The sequence below is a fragment of the Phyllopteryx taeniolatus genome, chromosome 22 (genome assembly GCF_024500385.1).
Source record: "Phyllopteryx taeniolatus isolate TA_2022b chromosome 22, UOR_Ptae_1.2, whole genome shotgun sequence".
NCBI classification, from domain to species: domain Eukaryota; kingdom Metazoa; phylum Chordata; class Actinopteri; order Syngnathiformes; family Syngnathidae; genus Phyllopteryx; species Phyllopteryx taeniolatus.
In genome coordinates, this window is record NC_084523.1 from 4,905,495 (window position 1) to 4,920,998 (window position 15,504).

At 40.1% G+C, this 15,504-nt stretch overlaps 1 protein-coding gene across 12 annotated transcripts in view; it reads right to left on the reverse strand.

The window, feature by feature from the left end:
* Window positions 1-970: 970 nt before the first annotated feature.
* osbpl8 (oxysterol binding protein-like 8) overlaps window positions 971-15,504 on the reverse strand; it is a 46,218-nt gene continuing 31,684 nt past the window's right edge. For 11 of the 12 annotated variants that reach the window (XM_061762796.1, XM_061762795.1, XM_061762793.1 and 8 more), the window contains 16 exons: window positions 13,706-13,790; window positions 11,830-11,995; window positions 11,269-11,494; window positions 10,844-11,028; window positions 10,003-10,084; window positions 9,813-9,911; window positions 9,342-9,438; window positions 9,157-9,255; window positions 8,397-8,494; window positions 8,029-8,118; window positions 7,671-7,807; window positions 7,393-7,578; window positions 6,597-6,750; window positions 5,704-5,806; window positions 5,450-5,555; window positions 971-4,905 (listed from right to left, as the gene is read on the reverse strand). In XM_061762796.1, the coding sequence (XP_061618780.1) occupies window positions 4,776-4,905; window positions 5,450-5,555; window positions 5,704-5,806; window positions 6,597-6,750; window positions 7,393-7,578; window positions 7,671-7,807; window positions 8,029-8,118; window positions 8,397-8,494; window positions 9,157-9,255; window positions 9,342-9,438; window positions 9,813-9,911; window positions 10,003-10,084; window positions 10,844-11,028; window positions 11,269-11,494; window positions 11,830-11,995; window positions 13,706-13,790 (2,043 nt within the window). In that variant the 3' untranslated portion in view covers window positions 971-4,775. The remainder of the gene's footprint in view (window positions 4,906-5,449; window positions 5,556-5,703; window positions 5,807-6,596; window positions 6,751-7,392; window positions 7,579-7,670; window positions 7,808-8,028; window positions 8,119-8,396; window positions 8,495-9,156; window positions 9,256-9,341; window positions 9,439-9,812; window positions 9,912-10,002; window positions 10,085-10,843; window positions 11,029-11,268; window positions 11,495-11,829; window positions 11,996-13,705; window positions 13,791-15,504) is intronic. The other variant, XM_061762791.1, reaches the window with a different exon arrangement.

Consider the following 15,504-nt stretch of genomic DNA (forward strand, 5'->3'; position numbering starts at 1 on the left):
GAATCTGGAGGGGACCCTAAAGAGGCACCAGTACAAAGCAAAAATAAGATTAACAAGCAGCACAGTAACAGCAACACAGTAAACACAAAACTAAGCCTATAAATAGTACAGACAACAGATTTTTCACACATTATTCTATATTTTTGAATTGTTCCATCAGAGCTATAATACTGCTTTAAATAGCCCTGAAACCCTGCTTTTATAGAAGATCTTATCTGAGCGGCACAGAAAGGAGACATTGTCCTGGGGCCATACCAAGGATCCACCCACTATACATGCATTGTCTATCATGTTTATTATTGTAAACATATTTTCTTCTGTGAATCGCTTGATTTGTCTCTGCCGACATCTCGTGGCCAAAGTGTAGTGCAGCATGTCAACAGGACAGCTAGTTATATATTTTAAAATACAATATACAAAGTAATTTTTTTTGGTTCCATTGTTTTGAGTGACACACTCAAAACTATTATGGCTAAAAATATTTGGAAAAAATTTAAAAAATAGAACAAAGGACTTACCTTCGGTCTGCCCACGCATGGCGAGCACGATTTGCTTGTTGATGTGATTCATACTGAGTCATGTAGCTCACTTTTTTTTTCCTCTTCCTCTAGATGGCTAAAACGTTTTGGTTACAGTTGTATCTATGTTGACACACACAACTTCAGAGCATTATTATGACTTTGAAATATTGTCTAACGTTTCTACGTTTACATAGGAAGACGTACACAAAATTATATCTAAAAAGCAGATTTAAAAATTATTTTACCTGTTATATTAACATGTACATTGGTTACCAAGAGATACACACAACAGAAAAAAAAAATTTTTTTTTACAAAATACAAATTTTGTTCTCGTCTTCCCATTACAATTATCTTGATCTTCTGTATAGGCAACCATAGTACAAAATTTACATTATGTTGCATCATCTCACCATACAATTGTATATTACTCAAAAGAAAACACACAGGATGTCATTATTATAATTTATGATTTATTATTATTCTGTGGTATATTACATGTGACCATAAACGTCCAGGATGGTATTATCAGTGCCTTGAGGATATAGTCAATACACACATTAAGGTACACAGTGTTGCGGGGGTGTGGGTGGAGTGGGATTCCTTGACGGAGCGACTGTGAGTACAGTGATGAGGACATGGAATAAAATCATTGAAAATAACAAAAAGTAACAGCGGTCTAAGCAGGAAAACATTAACATAATAAATAAAATGCTACGAGAGACAGTGATGAGGAGTGGCATCACTCAGGAATCAGTGCCTCGACACCTGTGAGTGCGTTACTATGACGACCCCTTCCGGGGCAAGGTGTTCTGCAGAGTCAGTTCGTTACTAAGGCTTTGTATGGCACGTCCGCTCTGCAACACTACAACAACTCCCCCGTACGACCTCCTCTGTTCCAACAACAACCCCGTTCCATCTTTATCCTTTAAAAAAAAAAGGCACTGGTATTTCTCCACATTCGGACATCTGGATAGCTTTAAGATGAGCGAGGCAATGAGGATGCACGATAAGAAGACGTACGGGTACACACACGGGCCAGCCGGGTTAACTCCCCTTCCCAACGATGCTACCAGTCTTTTTTTTTTGTCATCGTCGCTTAACAGTCTGCTGACGGCGGAGGCAACGGGATATGTAAACGTGGACAAGGCTCTTACTTCGTCATGACAAAACTATTCGGTCCTCCTGTGGTACATTACAGATTGGAACCGGGATTAACTAAGGCTGAATTTACCCTTGCAGGTCCAAGTGCACCCAATTCCGATTCAATGAGTATACAATGAGTGCATACGGTTTGCCTATGTATCTTTGTTCCTCTATCTATGCTAGCGACATACAGTGACAGGCAGAACATGGAAATGCTTTTTCACCAGATGGTAGAAGGTACATAATTAACCTGTGTATTTCAGTATACAGTGGTGCCTTGCGATATGAGTTTAAATTGTTCTGTGACCACGCTCGTAATCAAATAATCTTTCCCTACTGAAATGAATGGGACTGATATGACACTATCCTCCCCCCAAAGAAAAAAAAATTGTAATGTTTTTTAAAAAAGAAAATAGCACACTATAAAATTGTTCTTCATAATAACATAATATAATGTAAAGTATCAAACAGTATGTGGATCATGATTAATTCATTGCAGCTCCTTGGTGTGTGCAACTCACTCATATCTTTAGGCACCACATAAAGAAACATAATTTTCAATATATTTTCATTTGATGGTGTATGCTTTTTTCATCTTTTCATGTTGCCATGACGAATAGCGTAAACCCAGCCTCGTATACGATATTTTGACACCCTTTGCACACACTGCGATGCGTACAAAATATATTTTTGTTAAAAGGAAATCCTGTTATATACATAGCGAAGAGAGGACACTAAACTAATCGTCTACACACTGCAACTGGCTCCTACTTACGGAAGCTTGGAATGATTTTCTCTTTAAGGTCATTCTACTAACTGGTAAAAAGATTTCATCTCTCGCTACTAATGAAAGTCTATTCTAGAGTTCACTGTGGCACAATAGCACTGGAAGCGATAAAGAAAAAACAATATGCCCTACCTCAGAAGTTTGTACTTTTTAAATTAGATTTAAGATTTGTTTCTGTGGAATAATTAATAAGGTCAATAAAAAGTCAGAAGCTAAATATTCTGCTAGCTGGCCTCCATCTTTCCCAGTCTTGAAGAGCGATGCTAAATTCAGATAATGTCAGTATGACTCATCATTGTGATCATTTTGTAAAGTTTACAGAAAAATGACAATTTTACCCCCCAAAATTTTAACTACTTTCACACTGCACTGAGCAAAGCGCAGCGTGCCGTCAACACACCCATTCGTTGTGTATGTGCTGCAAGGGTTGCGATGCTAGAATGGCGTGTAGCGTCGCGTCACCCAAGGTGGGTTTGTTTGCTGCTATGCGAAGCACGAAGGCGCATTCAATAGGAGAGGGGCTGGCGGAGTGATTTCAGAGTGCTAACAGCAATAGACCAAACAGCGGGAAAATCCTCCCTGTTACTTCCTGGTTGGCGAGCTGGCAAGCTTGCACCGCGGCGCCGTCGTCCTTGCGCACTGCTCCGTGGCGAACACCAAGAAAACGCAAATGCAGTGTGAAAAGGCATTATGAGGAGCTAGGTGGAGCTAAAGGCAACTGAGTTAGCTCAAGCAAAGTTAAGCTAAAAGAACCAAAGCTAGGCTAAGCTACGTTCACATACTAAATTAGTATCAGTGGGTAAATTTAGCAGAAAAAGTAACATTTTAGGCTAAGTTAGTATCAGAGGGTAAATTTAGCAGAAAAATATACATTTTAGGCTAAGCTTTACTAATACACGCTAAAAGAAGTGAATCTAAGATAAATTAAACAGATATACTGACATTACAGATTTAAGAATGGTATCATTTTGTAAATCTTAAGAGAGAAAGCAACATTTTACCCGATAAATTGTAACTTTACTCTTCAAACTAAGAGGACCTAAGTTTAGCTAAATCTAGCTAAGCTATAATAAAAGAAGCTCGGCTGAGCGAAGCAAAACCAAATTAAGATGACAGATTAATGTTGCGCACGCTGACATTACAGATATAAAATCATCAGTAAAATTTACACCAATTTATACAATTTAAAAAATAAAACGCTTTGACTTGCTATTGAGCCTAGGAAGGCAATTATTAGCCATATAACTCTGAATTCAAGTGTTGCTAACTTCTCACATAAAAGTACAAATTGATTACTTTATGTTTTTCTATAGTTGAAAATAAGAAGTAATAGCTTTTCTCATCTTCCCTGGTATTTAATGTAAACTAAGATGAGCTGAGCTAGGCTATGATAAAATAAACAAGCAACACCTCACTCGTATTGTAAGAAGGGTCTTGTATGTAAAATGTATATAAATAAGGAATGTTTCATTCAATATTTTTCTGACTTTAACTCGCTATTAAATCCAGGAAGGCAGTTGTTTAGATGGAGTCCCAGAATTTTTAGCCGCACTTAATTAACGCCATTTTACCCACATCTTAATATTAAGAACACTTCAAAATGTCCTGGTAGATTCAGTCAGAAAAGAAAAGGTTGGGCAGTGATCACTGTAGTTTTAAGAGTAATAAATATCAAGTTCTCGAGAGTGAATGTTGAAAAACATTGGACGTTTCCAGTGCGCTTGTGCAGAAGACAAAATACTGTACAAAGTTGCAATGTGTGCTTAACACAATTTTCTAGCTGTACATGTTACCTATGACATTTTTTTTCTTCAACTATGCACTTTGAGAGTCAAATCAAGTTCCAAACAAAAACAAAACCAAAAAAAAAGTATTAAGACATTGGACCACTTTGGACGCAACATGAAAACCAACAACACAAAAAAAAAAAGATATCAGCATGAAGGGTCCTTTCATGAGGAGAGTAGTCATGGCTCTTAAGTTAAACAAGTCCCCTGTCTTTCAGAGGGTGAATACATGTGTATTAACAGCAGTTACATTCCCATGAAAAATAAAATGGCTGTGCTCTTTGTCTACAAGAGTCTCTTTGAAATCCGTGGAGCTTTATAACATTTCGGAATGGATCTCGTGGTTTTGGGCGAATCAGCTTCTAAGCTACAAATACGTGAACTTTGGAATAAAATACATTTCAAGTCTTCTGATTTTGGACGGACTAGCTTCTTTTGTAGAAGCGAGAAATACAATTGAGGATGATGCCGAGAAGGGGGAAAAAGAAGTTACCGACACTGGAGTGCGTATGTGATAAGTCTGTCCGCTATGGCTGCTACTTGAAGACATAGTTGATGACCACCTGCAGGACGATGAGGGCCACAATGATGACGTAGTCGCGCTGCTGCAGAAAGGAGGTGCCCTCCGCCCGGCCTGCCGTGCGACTCCGCAACGCACAGATGCTCCTAACAATGCACGAAATATATATTTAAAAAATAAAAACAATTATATACACTGTTCCAAATATTGGTCAGTGTTAGCACAAAACCTTCAGGCTTCTGCTCGAAAGCAAAAAATGTCAGGAAAAGCCTACTCGACGAGCTGAACTTTATTTGGAGTCACTTTAAATGGTGTCATTTCTGTACTGACTCCCATTTAACATGCGCTTGAATGTGCTTAGTTATTTCTGAAAATAGCCAAATTTTACATTATAATACGGTGTGCACAAACTTCCTTCAGCTTGTAACACTGAGTCGCCGCTCGTTTCTTCAAAACACCCTAGCTCCACCCCCCCAGTCGTCACGGCAAAGAAGTGAGTCATCCGAGTGGAACAAGCGGATGTTTTGGGCTATAATACTTTTATCATTTGTGTATTTTCAGGGAAGGATGTCAAGAGACCTTTCATTCAGACACCTGCTTTTAAATTGCGACCAAAAAAAAAAATCATCATATGTCCTTTCTATTTAATATTTGATGAGTGTGCGTAAACTTCTCAGTGTCAAGTCTGACCTGTTGATGTCCTGCTGCGCCTGCTTTATGGATTCAATGGCACTTTGAAGTTCACTGAGGTCTGTGCCCTTCTTGCGCAGACGGCTGTTGTGTTTGCTCTTGTGTCCTGTAAATCGCACATATATTTCTTTTCACGCGCTATCTTGAAAACTGCCATGGCTACTTCATTAGGTACAGGTGCAAAATGTGATGTGAAACAGTACGCTAGTTTCAATTTAAAAATTCTATGTAAATTGAACACAAAAGTGTCTCACGTTCACTTCCAGAGGAGTCCTGGCGGTCGAGTTCGGGCGAAGAGCAGCCGCTCTCTGGGCTTTTAGGCTTGTCGCTCTTGTGTTTCCTCTTTGGCACCGTGACCTACACACACACACACACACACACACACACACACACACACAAACACACATGAAGAGCTCAGCAAATATGTAACATAATAACAACATTGGCTAGAAGAGAATAAATTAGAAGTCAAGCACACTGCACACAGATTTCACAACATGGAAACTGAATGCATGCAATAGACACATACATGACGGCTGGTGCTGGGATGTCAGCAGTAAAAAAAAAAAAAAAAAAAAGCAAGCATCCAGATGGACTAAATGCGCCAAAGACTCATTACGACACTATAAAATAAAGTAGAAACAGTTACTTAGCTCAGATTGTCATTTGTTTTAATGCAGTAATAAATTTGATTCAATGTGAAGAAGGAAAATATTGTAACAGTGGCTTCAGCCGCAGAATATTTGTTACAAATACAATGTATTTTTATGATGATTAATATTAACAAATTGTAAATATAATAAAGTATTTTGCATATCAATATTACATGAATTATTTAACAACACGTACAAAGCGTATTCACGCATTTAGCAATTTTAGCCGGAAATTCTACATCCCATTTCACTGTACATGCACTCAGTTACACTATTACTGCTGGTAAGGCACTGGTTCATGCTCAATCCAGCCTAGGAAAGCAGATGAAGTGGTGCACTTCCACTTTCCGAAACAAGACAGAGCAAAGCAAGAAAAAAAGGGCAAAAAAAGTTGGATGTAGGCGATGAGAAAAAAGTGATGAAGACAAAAAAAAAAAACATGAAGCTGAGTAGACGGTGGCTGAGGCGGCAAGATGTTTTGGAAAAAAACCTACCTGGCACTTGCAATTGTCCCTCCGCGACCCCTGGTTACTCAGACTAATAAGACTGCCAGAACGTACCATAGGGGTGCGGTGTCGGACCTTGGTCTGGATACAACCGTCTTTTTCGAACTGGATCAGGTCATTGAGGGGGTCCCACGGCCTTGTGCTACAGAAGAGGGGAAGAGAGACCACCATGACGACCACCAACGTACAATATTTTGAAGTTAGAATATAAGCTTCACAGTCTTTTTCTATCGACTGGCTTGTAATATGGAAGGAACTATTGTTGTGCTTGTTCAAAAGAATAACACAAATTAAAAAATACATTACTGTTATTCAAGAAAATAAATTTGATTATTTTAAAACTAAGTATACCATACTGCACCATTACTTTGAATATTAATAAAGTAATATTCATGTACAAGTCTACATTAATTGTACTGAAACTCTGTGATGCAGTAAAAAACATAATATTGAGGAAAATTCAGAAAAAAAACCAAAAACTTTTAATAGACACAAATCATCCTGACAGTTTTCAATTGCATGGTAGGTTTATTCAAGACTCTAAATTGCCCGTAGAGGTGAATGTGAGTGCGAATGGTTGTTTTGTTTCTATGTGCCCTGCGATTGGCTGGCAACCAGTTCAGGGTGTACCCCGCCTCCTGCCCGATGATAGCTGGGACAGGCTCCAGCGCTCCCGCGACCCTGGTGACGCTAAGCGGCTCAGATAATGGATGGATGGATGGTCATCCATCCATCGCAGGTGGGGAACTCATGCTAAGTATCGGTATAGATACTGGAGACTCACTCAGCATATTTATAATGCCACTCTCCAGTGATGGGATCCTGCTCGAACAGAGTGGGGTTCCACTCCTCGCACTTGGCTTTCCTCTCCCGCGCCGACTTCCTCTGGCTTTCCTCGAGGATGAACTTCTCGTTGGTGGCCTCCGTCTGGTCCTTGTTGTTGATTGCCCTCGTCACGTGCTGCCACAGTCTAGAAATGACATGCGAGAGAGAACGAGGTCATCTGTGCAGTTTAGCTTCACCAAATACAGCGGCATATCTTTTCTAGATGCAAAAGCCCACCTTTCTGATTCAAACTCCCCCTGCTCCTCGGGTGGGACGGTACAGCGGGTGAGTCGGCTCTGCCTCAGGTCCGGTGTCGGATTCCAGAAAGTGTCCACTGTTCCCGTCTTTTTGTCGTTGATGAAGATCTCGCTGTCCTGAGAGAGGACAACATCACGATAACGCTGTTACCACATACAATGAAGCTTCCAAAATCAATATACAATCAATGGACACTTCAGATGTTATTTATGGGCAAATATTACCATGCTAACATGCTGCACACAACAGTTAGCATAGCATAGCGTCTGGCAATTAATTTTATCTGGCTTGTAGCATCTTTATGTCTCAGACTTTCACCTAGTCAGCGGGCTCTTACCCAGTGTCCCTCGAGAGTTGCCAGAACTTCCTTCCCCAGCTTGATCTTTCCGGAGATCTGGTTGACACTGTCGCTGCTTCCCAGGAACGGCTGCAAAGCAGAAAGCGACATAGGATAAGGTTGTTCATTACCTAAAATGAATAAAGTTAACTAAGTGTTACTTGATGTCTTTTACATCTGCTTAAAACAACTAGTCGAGAATGGTTGGGTATTTATGTCCAGCTTTAAATGTTAAGAACATGCTGCCATTTCAAAACTGGGGCAGAGTTACGGATGGAAGGACAAAACAGAAAAGCGGCATGAAATGGTCACTTTAGAATTTAAAAAGGAGCTATCACGGGCAAATGGCCGCTACTTTGTGATCTTACCTTAAGTTTGAACTCCAGCTGAGAACTGTAGCCTGTCTTCTCACACGCAATGGTGATCTGACCACCCAGCTCCAGAGTCATGGTGCCATACAGAATGCCTACCATAACACAAAAAAGACAACTATCAGTCAAAACAAAGATGTTTAAAGAGACATATCATGGGGGGAAAAAATACTTTTCAATGGCTTGTATACAAATAGCTGGGTCTCTGGAGTGCCTGCAAACTGTTGTAAAATTAAACCACGGAGTAATAATAATTGGATAACATATAAAAATGAAATGATCAGCTAGTGTGGGCGAAGAACCAAAGCCACTTTCAAGCGACAGCCAGTGTGTGTTTAATCCTGGAGAGGAGACGGCCCACAGACATTAGCCGGCGAGATCCAGCCTCACTGTTGCTGGCGAGGTGAAGAAAGCCAGCCCTCAAAGCCCCTGTTGTTGCACAACTCGGTTCTCAACGAAAGGCTGACTTGCTATTGACCCAGCAGTACTGTGCTCCTACGCATACACTTGCTGACGAGATGATGAGCGCGAACCAAACGCCAGCTGGAACGCACAAGACTGGACCACAACTCTTGATCTTTGTTTTTTTTGAAAAATAAATAAAGGTAATAAACACCTGCGAACTGTTTTCAAATTGTGAAAAGAAATGGATGTCTCTTTTCAGAACAGTATTCACATGACAATTCCATTTGAAGTGTGTTGCAGGAAGAAAACAATCAATCATGACAATAAATATTGAATGTGGGCACACACAGACCTTTACAGTGAGCGTAGGGCATGTTCATCACATAGTCCTCTCCCCGGTTTAGGAAAGTAAGTCGAGCTTCGCCGTCTAATATGGCCGACAAGGAGTTTCCTAAAAAAAAATGTTTTAAGTAAAAGTAATGGTCAAGAGATTTAATAGGTAACTGGCATATGCTTAAGACTTCTGTTTGTGTGTACCGTAGAACTTGGACTTGGCAAGGATGCTGCCGCTGAGGCAGAATCCATCTTTCCTGTTGCTGACGTAAAATGCTGACACAGGGGGATGATGGGATACCTGAACAGAAATGATAACAGTGAAAGAAACGTGCAGAAATGAATTGAGAAAAGGCTTATCATTTTGGTTCATCAAAATCCATTTTGCTCGTATATTTTAAGATTGAATAACACAAATGAAAAAGGAAAATGAATTATCACTATTAAAATTAACTAATGTACATATGTTATAACAAGACAAACTATTTTGTATTCATTAAAAAAATGGAAAAAAAATAACCATTGCAAATGCTTTCCAAACATATTCAAACGTTTTCTACGCCTGAAGTGGCCCAATCGATCCATTTTAGGTCAAACGTGGCCCTTGGGCACAAGTTTTCCCGACCCAGCCTAAGACGCTGACGGAACTGAAGTTTCGCTTTTGATTGTTGTTACCTGTTCAGCAATGTAGAAGGTCTTGCTGGTGGTCTCTTGGTGGAGCCACATACAGCGGTAGGTCTCGCCGATAATGGGGTTGTAAGGCTTCTTCAGGCCCTGCAAGTTCAGAAGCACGTTCCGTTAGCACAAAACAAACATTTTCTACTTGTATGTCATTGGCGGTGGGATATGTGATCTTCATTCACACCTTTGGCTTTTTGTAGAACCCAGAGATGTACCACTTGACAACTTTCTTCATCCGGTTGTAAGCATTCTCCTCCACCGCAGCCCTGTTAAGTTGAATGCATGAATTAATAAAGAGGAATATCTTTCAACTGAATACTGGTCTCAATCAAGGTTCAGTTCCAATTTTGACAATTATTCCTGCACTCTGCACTTTTCCTGATTCCTCAGTGCAACATCTTCACCTCCCACAAAAACATCCAAGACAGTGAGGTTGAGAGATTGATAGAAGACTCACAAAGCAAGTAGCGCTTTAACTTGGCTGTCAATGAATCTGCATGTTAGTATGAGTCAATGTTATTTATAATTTTTCATGAAATATTGATCGATCGACAGATGTTTGGACTTGGACCACTATTGCAAAAAGCATTTTTCTAATCACAGTTTGATTCTTTTCTTTTAAGGAACTTAGATGATACTGACTGGGCTCTTACCTATCAAACTGAATGAAGACAAAAAAGCGTCATTAAATCTGATCAAAATTATAGTAATGATATTTTGAAAAACGCCAAAATCTGAGGAAAAATACAATTTCCATTAAAAAAAAAGTTATCCAGAAGAAATAATCATTGCCATATACCAAATATAAATCCCCCAGACTGCCAAAATGAAAAAAAAAATATTTCGTTAGCCCACTCTAGTTTTCATCAAATGATACATTTTCAATATTACAGTTTGCACTACGTAACCAAATATGGCTCCTTGCTCAAAAAATGTAGTGTCAATCATTTTGTACTCTTGGAAATGCCTTGAAAAATATATCAGCTCTCAAATGGCGAACAGTGGAATGACTAAGTAGCTCTTACTCAGAAAGAAAGTCCGCATGGTAGTAATAGTCGGAAAGTTTATCCAGGAAGGACCTCGGCTCCAGGATAAACGTGGGAAGGACCACTTTGGACAGATCCATACCCGGTCGCACTTGCTTCAGGAGAGTCCAGATCAGGGATTTGTTCTCCTCTGACACCGTTTCGGTCTGGGCAGCCTCGCCTGCCTGCAAGAACGAATCGTACGGAATAATTACTATTTGCAACTAATATTACAGTATTTCATTCAAAGTATGGTGCACAGAAAGGCTTTAATTAGATGGGTGGGGGTTTAATTAGTGAGCTGTCAAAGTCGTATTAGTGTGGAAATGCACACATGACCCATGTGACAATTTTACAGCAGCTCCGCCAGAGAACATGCTCATTTATTCCCATTAACAAAAATAACAAGCAAATGAAGTGACTACCTCGCCCAGTTCCTCGTGGGACTGCTCGAGGTAGGACGTTTCCCGCACGTGCTCGTTGGGGTCCATATCCACGTACGAGTCGTCCTGGCGCTCCGACGTGTCGCTGTCGCTCTCCTCGCTCTTCTCCAGACCTTCCGGGTCCGACTCCTCGTGGTCCGGCTCGCCCTCCCGGTCGGACTTATCGGAGTAGAGGTCCGGGTCTTTCAAATGGTCGCTATCGTTGAACCTCAATGGCAAATATTATATATAACGTCAGTGCCTTAAATAAAATTTTCGATTTTAATACATTTTTTCTTCTTCGCTCATCGAAAAGGTTTTGCTTTGTGTTCCCCCCCCCCCCCCCCATTCTGGGATTTGCTTTATTTTTTCTGACAGCAAACAAGCTTTGAAAACTGTTTTTTCCCCCTTAGCATTAACTTGCATCCACAGAAATAAGGCAATCTTAGTCGCATTAAAGTGGTGTTTTGAACAAAAAATTGCACTGGCCACTAAACTCGAATTAATAAACAAAATCGATGAATCACCCAGCCTTCGATTTGAGGTACATTTGTCGAGACTTACTGGAATCCGTGCATGTTGTGGGCACGCAGGAGGCTGTAAAAGTTGAGGGAATGTTCTCCGCCAGAGGCCACCGTGCTCATGTCTTCTTTGCCCTCGCGGATCATGGTTCTTTTTAGCAAGCTGGAGCACTTCAAGGCCAGCTCCAAGGCATCCATCCAGCAACGACCTAAAAAAAAAAAGGATAATTCCACTACCATCTTCTGGAAAAAAAACAGCCCCCCAAAATTGCAAAAAATGCATCTCTGTTGACAATAATAATAAAAGAACGAAATGTACAATGTGAAGTGTTTTAGTGCATCGCATTTTTATTTTTCAACACTTTTATGACAGTATACCTCATTTAGTAAAAATGGACTTTTTAGGAATTTTGAAGTTGTACTATATCTCAAAATATTTTTTTATTTTAATTTTTTTTTAACAGGAACTATTTTGCATGTGGCGGCACGGTGGACGACTGGTTAGAGCGTCTGCCTCACAGTTCTGAGGACCGGGGTTCAATCCCCGGCCCCGCCTGTGTGGAGTTTGCATGTTCTCCCTGTGCCTGCGTGGGTTTTCTCCGGGCACTCCGGTTTCCTCCCACATCCCAAAAACATGCATGGTAGGTTAATTGACAACTCTAAATTGTCCGTAGGTGTGAATGTGAGTGCGAATGGTTGTTTGTTTGTATGTGCCCTGCGATTGGCTGGCAACCATTTCAGGGTGTACCCCGCCTGCTGCCCGATGATAGCAGGGAGAGGCTCCAGCACGCCTGCGACCCTAGTGAGGAGATGAGTCTCAGAAAATGGATGGATGGATGGATATTTTGCATGTTTTAGTGCCATGGACAGAGACACTGAAGACTTGGTGCATGTTTCAGCACCAAGGACAGTTACGTAATGTGTGAATTACATTTATATGTTTTAGCACCTCGGACAGAGACTTGTCACATCATTTGGACTCCATGCCAGCAATATATTACAGTGGTACAGTGACTTTTGAGTATAATTCTACAGTTGTAAGTCAAATCATTTGTATCTCAAATCAAACTTCCCTATTGAAACGAATGGAAATGCCTTTAACGGATTCCAGCACCCCAAAAACACCCCCAAAAATGTGTAAATTATTTTTTTACAAACAAAAATAGCGCTTTACAGTATATAAAAACATTCAACAAAAACATAGTTAAATAGAATGTAAAGAATTAAACATTTTGTACATCATGCTTTAATTCAATGGAGTTTGTGCTGCTCCTTTTGGTCTGCGTGCCTTGGCCGAAACACAAAACCGCCCATCTAAAGTATTACATTTTATTAAGAAAACTGAAAAAAAAAATTTCGTGCTGAATGCTATTCTGTTAAAGTGAAATCCGAAAAACAGAAAATACCCAAATTTACTTTTGCAAAATCAAATTGTCGAAGTTAAACTACCAATCAGAATATCCTGCAGCTATTAGGTGGTTTTGCATTTCAGCACTGGAAATATCAATTGTTTCAAGTTTTTTAACTACCGCAGTATCAATGGTAGTCTCATTAGCTCGCCAATGGCATTTTATATTGTGTGTTAGCCTTCTGTAAGACAAAAAGCTATGTGGTTTGATTAAATACACAATGTGCAGTTATTTGTTTTATGTTAAGTATGACAGTAAACGTCAACTGGGAGTGGCTATAAACCGCTTGAAGGAAGCACAGTTGGCATCTTCTCAAATTTTAGCTCCAGCACGAGGACAATAAATTCGACCGAGTGACAGCTCTTAACTTGAAAAACCCATACATTGGGGCACTCGCAAGTCAAGGTACTGCTTGTGTGACTTTATGTCATCACAGCTTTGAGTCCATCTAATAAGCAGCTGACAAGTAGACAAATGGACGACAACTATGAATGACAGCTTGTCTCTTACCATCAGACTCGGACGCCGCACGGAAGATGAGGTGGCTGCTGGGTAACGGCTGAGTGATGGAGCCCACCGCTTCCCCTTTGGGGCCCTGTAAGGACGTTTTAATTATTTACACACACTAATTGGAAAGCCAGTGATGCACATGCTTTAATAGTGGAGAGACCAGCCCAGAAATGGAATGGCTCAAGTGTGTGTTTTGGAGGTGGAGAGTTGTGATCAATAAACAAGAGCAAACGCTAGACATGCAATCATGGTTGGAGTGGATTGAATGCTTTGTGTTTCTGTTATTCAGATGCTCCCTTCATTTTGCACTTGACATTCACATCCTGTTTAATTCATCCACAGGAGACAAAGGATTTTGTTTTCAGTAAAAGACCATTTTGCATTTAAACCGCTCGCATTGTTCTTATTGTAGGATTACAGCTGAGTAATAATCTGGGATGGGTTTATGGGGTCATTCTTTGTCATGTGTCACATTGTTAAAAGGATCATTCTGGATTTTAGTACAGAGCTTCAGTCAATCGCAAGACATCTAAAACGTGACTCGCAGCTAAAATTAAACCATTGGAAATGGTTTCCAATGAAGCAATTCCCCGAGCAAAATAGAAGTGGCGACAGTACTCGTAACATTGTAAAAATTTGGTATTTTATGGGCTATAAGATGATTGTATACTTTGAAGCCTGTAAATGATTTCAAATTACTTAAAACAATAAAATATAACTAAAATCACACACAGGCGGCACCGTCTGCCTCACAGTTCTGAGGACCCGGGTTCAAATCCCAGCCCCACCTGTGTGGAGTTTGCATGTTCTCCCCGTGCCTGGGTGGGTTTTCTCCGGGCACTTTCCTCCCACATCCCCAAAACATGCATGGTAGGTTGATTGAAGAGACTAAATTGGCCGTAGGTGTGAATGTATGCGCAAATGGTTGTTTGTTTCTATGTGCCCTGTGATTGGCTGACGACCAGTTCAGGGTGTAGCCCGCCTCCCGCCCGCAGATAGCTGGCATAGGCTCCAGCACGCCCGCGACCCTTGTGAGGATAAAGCGGTAAAGACGATGGATGGATGGATGGATGGATGATCACACACAAACGGGCACCTTATCTTTTCCACTTTAAATTGTACATACTGTACATAATTGATAATATTAACCTTTTTTCTGTCTCGTTACATGAAGCAACTTTGTCTTTTTTTGTAAATACTATATCTGAAAAGCAGACACTAATCATTTTAAGGGCATTCCTTTTTACAATCATTAACTTTAATTATCATTATTATTATTATTGACGAGGGCTGCAGCTATCAAATATTCTTAGAACTGATTATTCTACAGATCGTCCCATCGATTAATTGGATAAAAATGGATTTTGCATTATTCAACAACAAAACGTTCATGTGAGGTGCAGGTATTATTGTTGTCCACTTGGGGTCACCATCCTCATGTTCCACACAATAATATCAGATTTTTTTTTGGGATGTCGATTAATCGTTTCAGCCCTACAATAATCGTTTCAGTCCTATATTAACAACAACAACATACTCGTACTACTACTACTACTACTACTACTAATAAAAACAATCATCCATCTATCGATCCATCATCACGATAAACTTCACATTGACTTGGACAATAATAGTACAATCAATTTTGTATGTAGAGTATGTATATTATTTTGATGCGTTCTATCTTAATTATTTTCCGGGGGATATTTCTCCCCAATGGATCATTACTATAACTAAACATGTATATCAATTAATATTTCACCTTGCACACTGCCCACATGAAATAACTTGTGATCCTT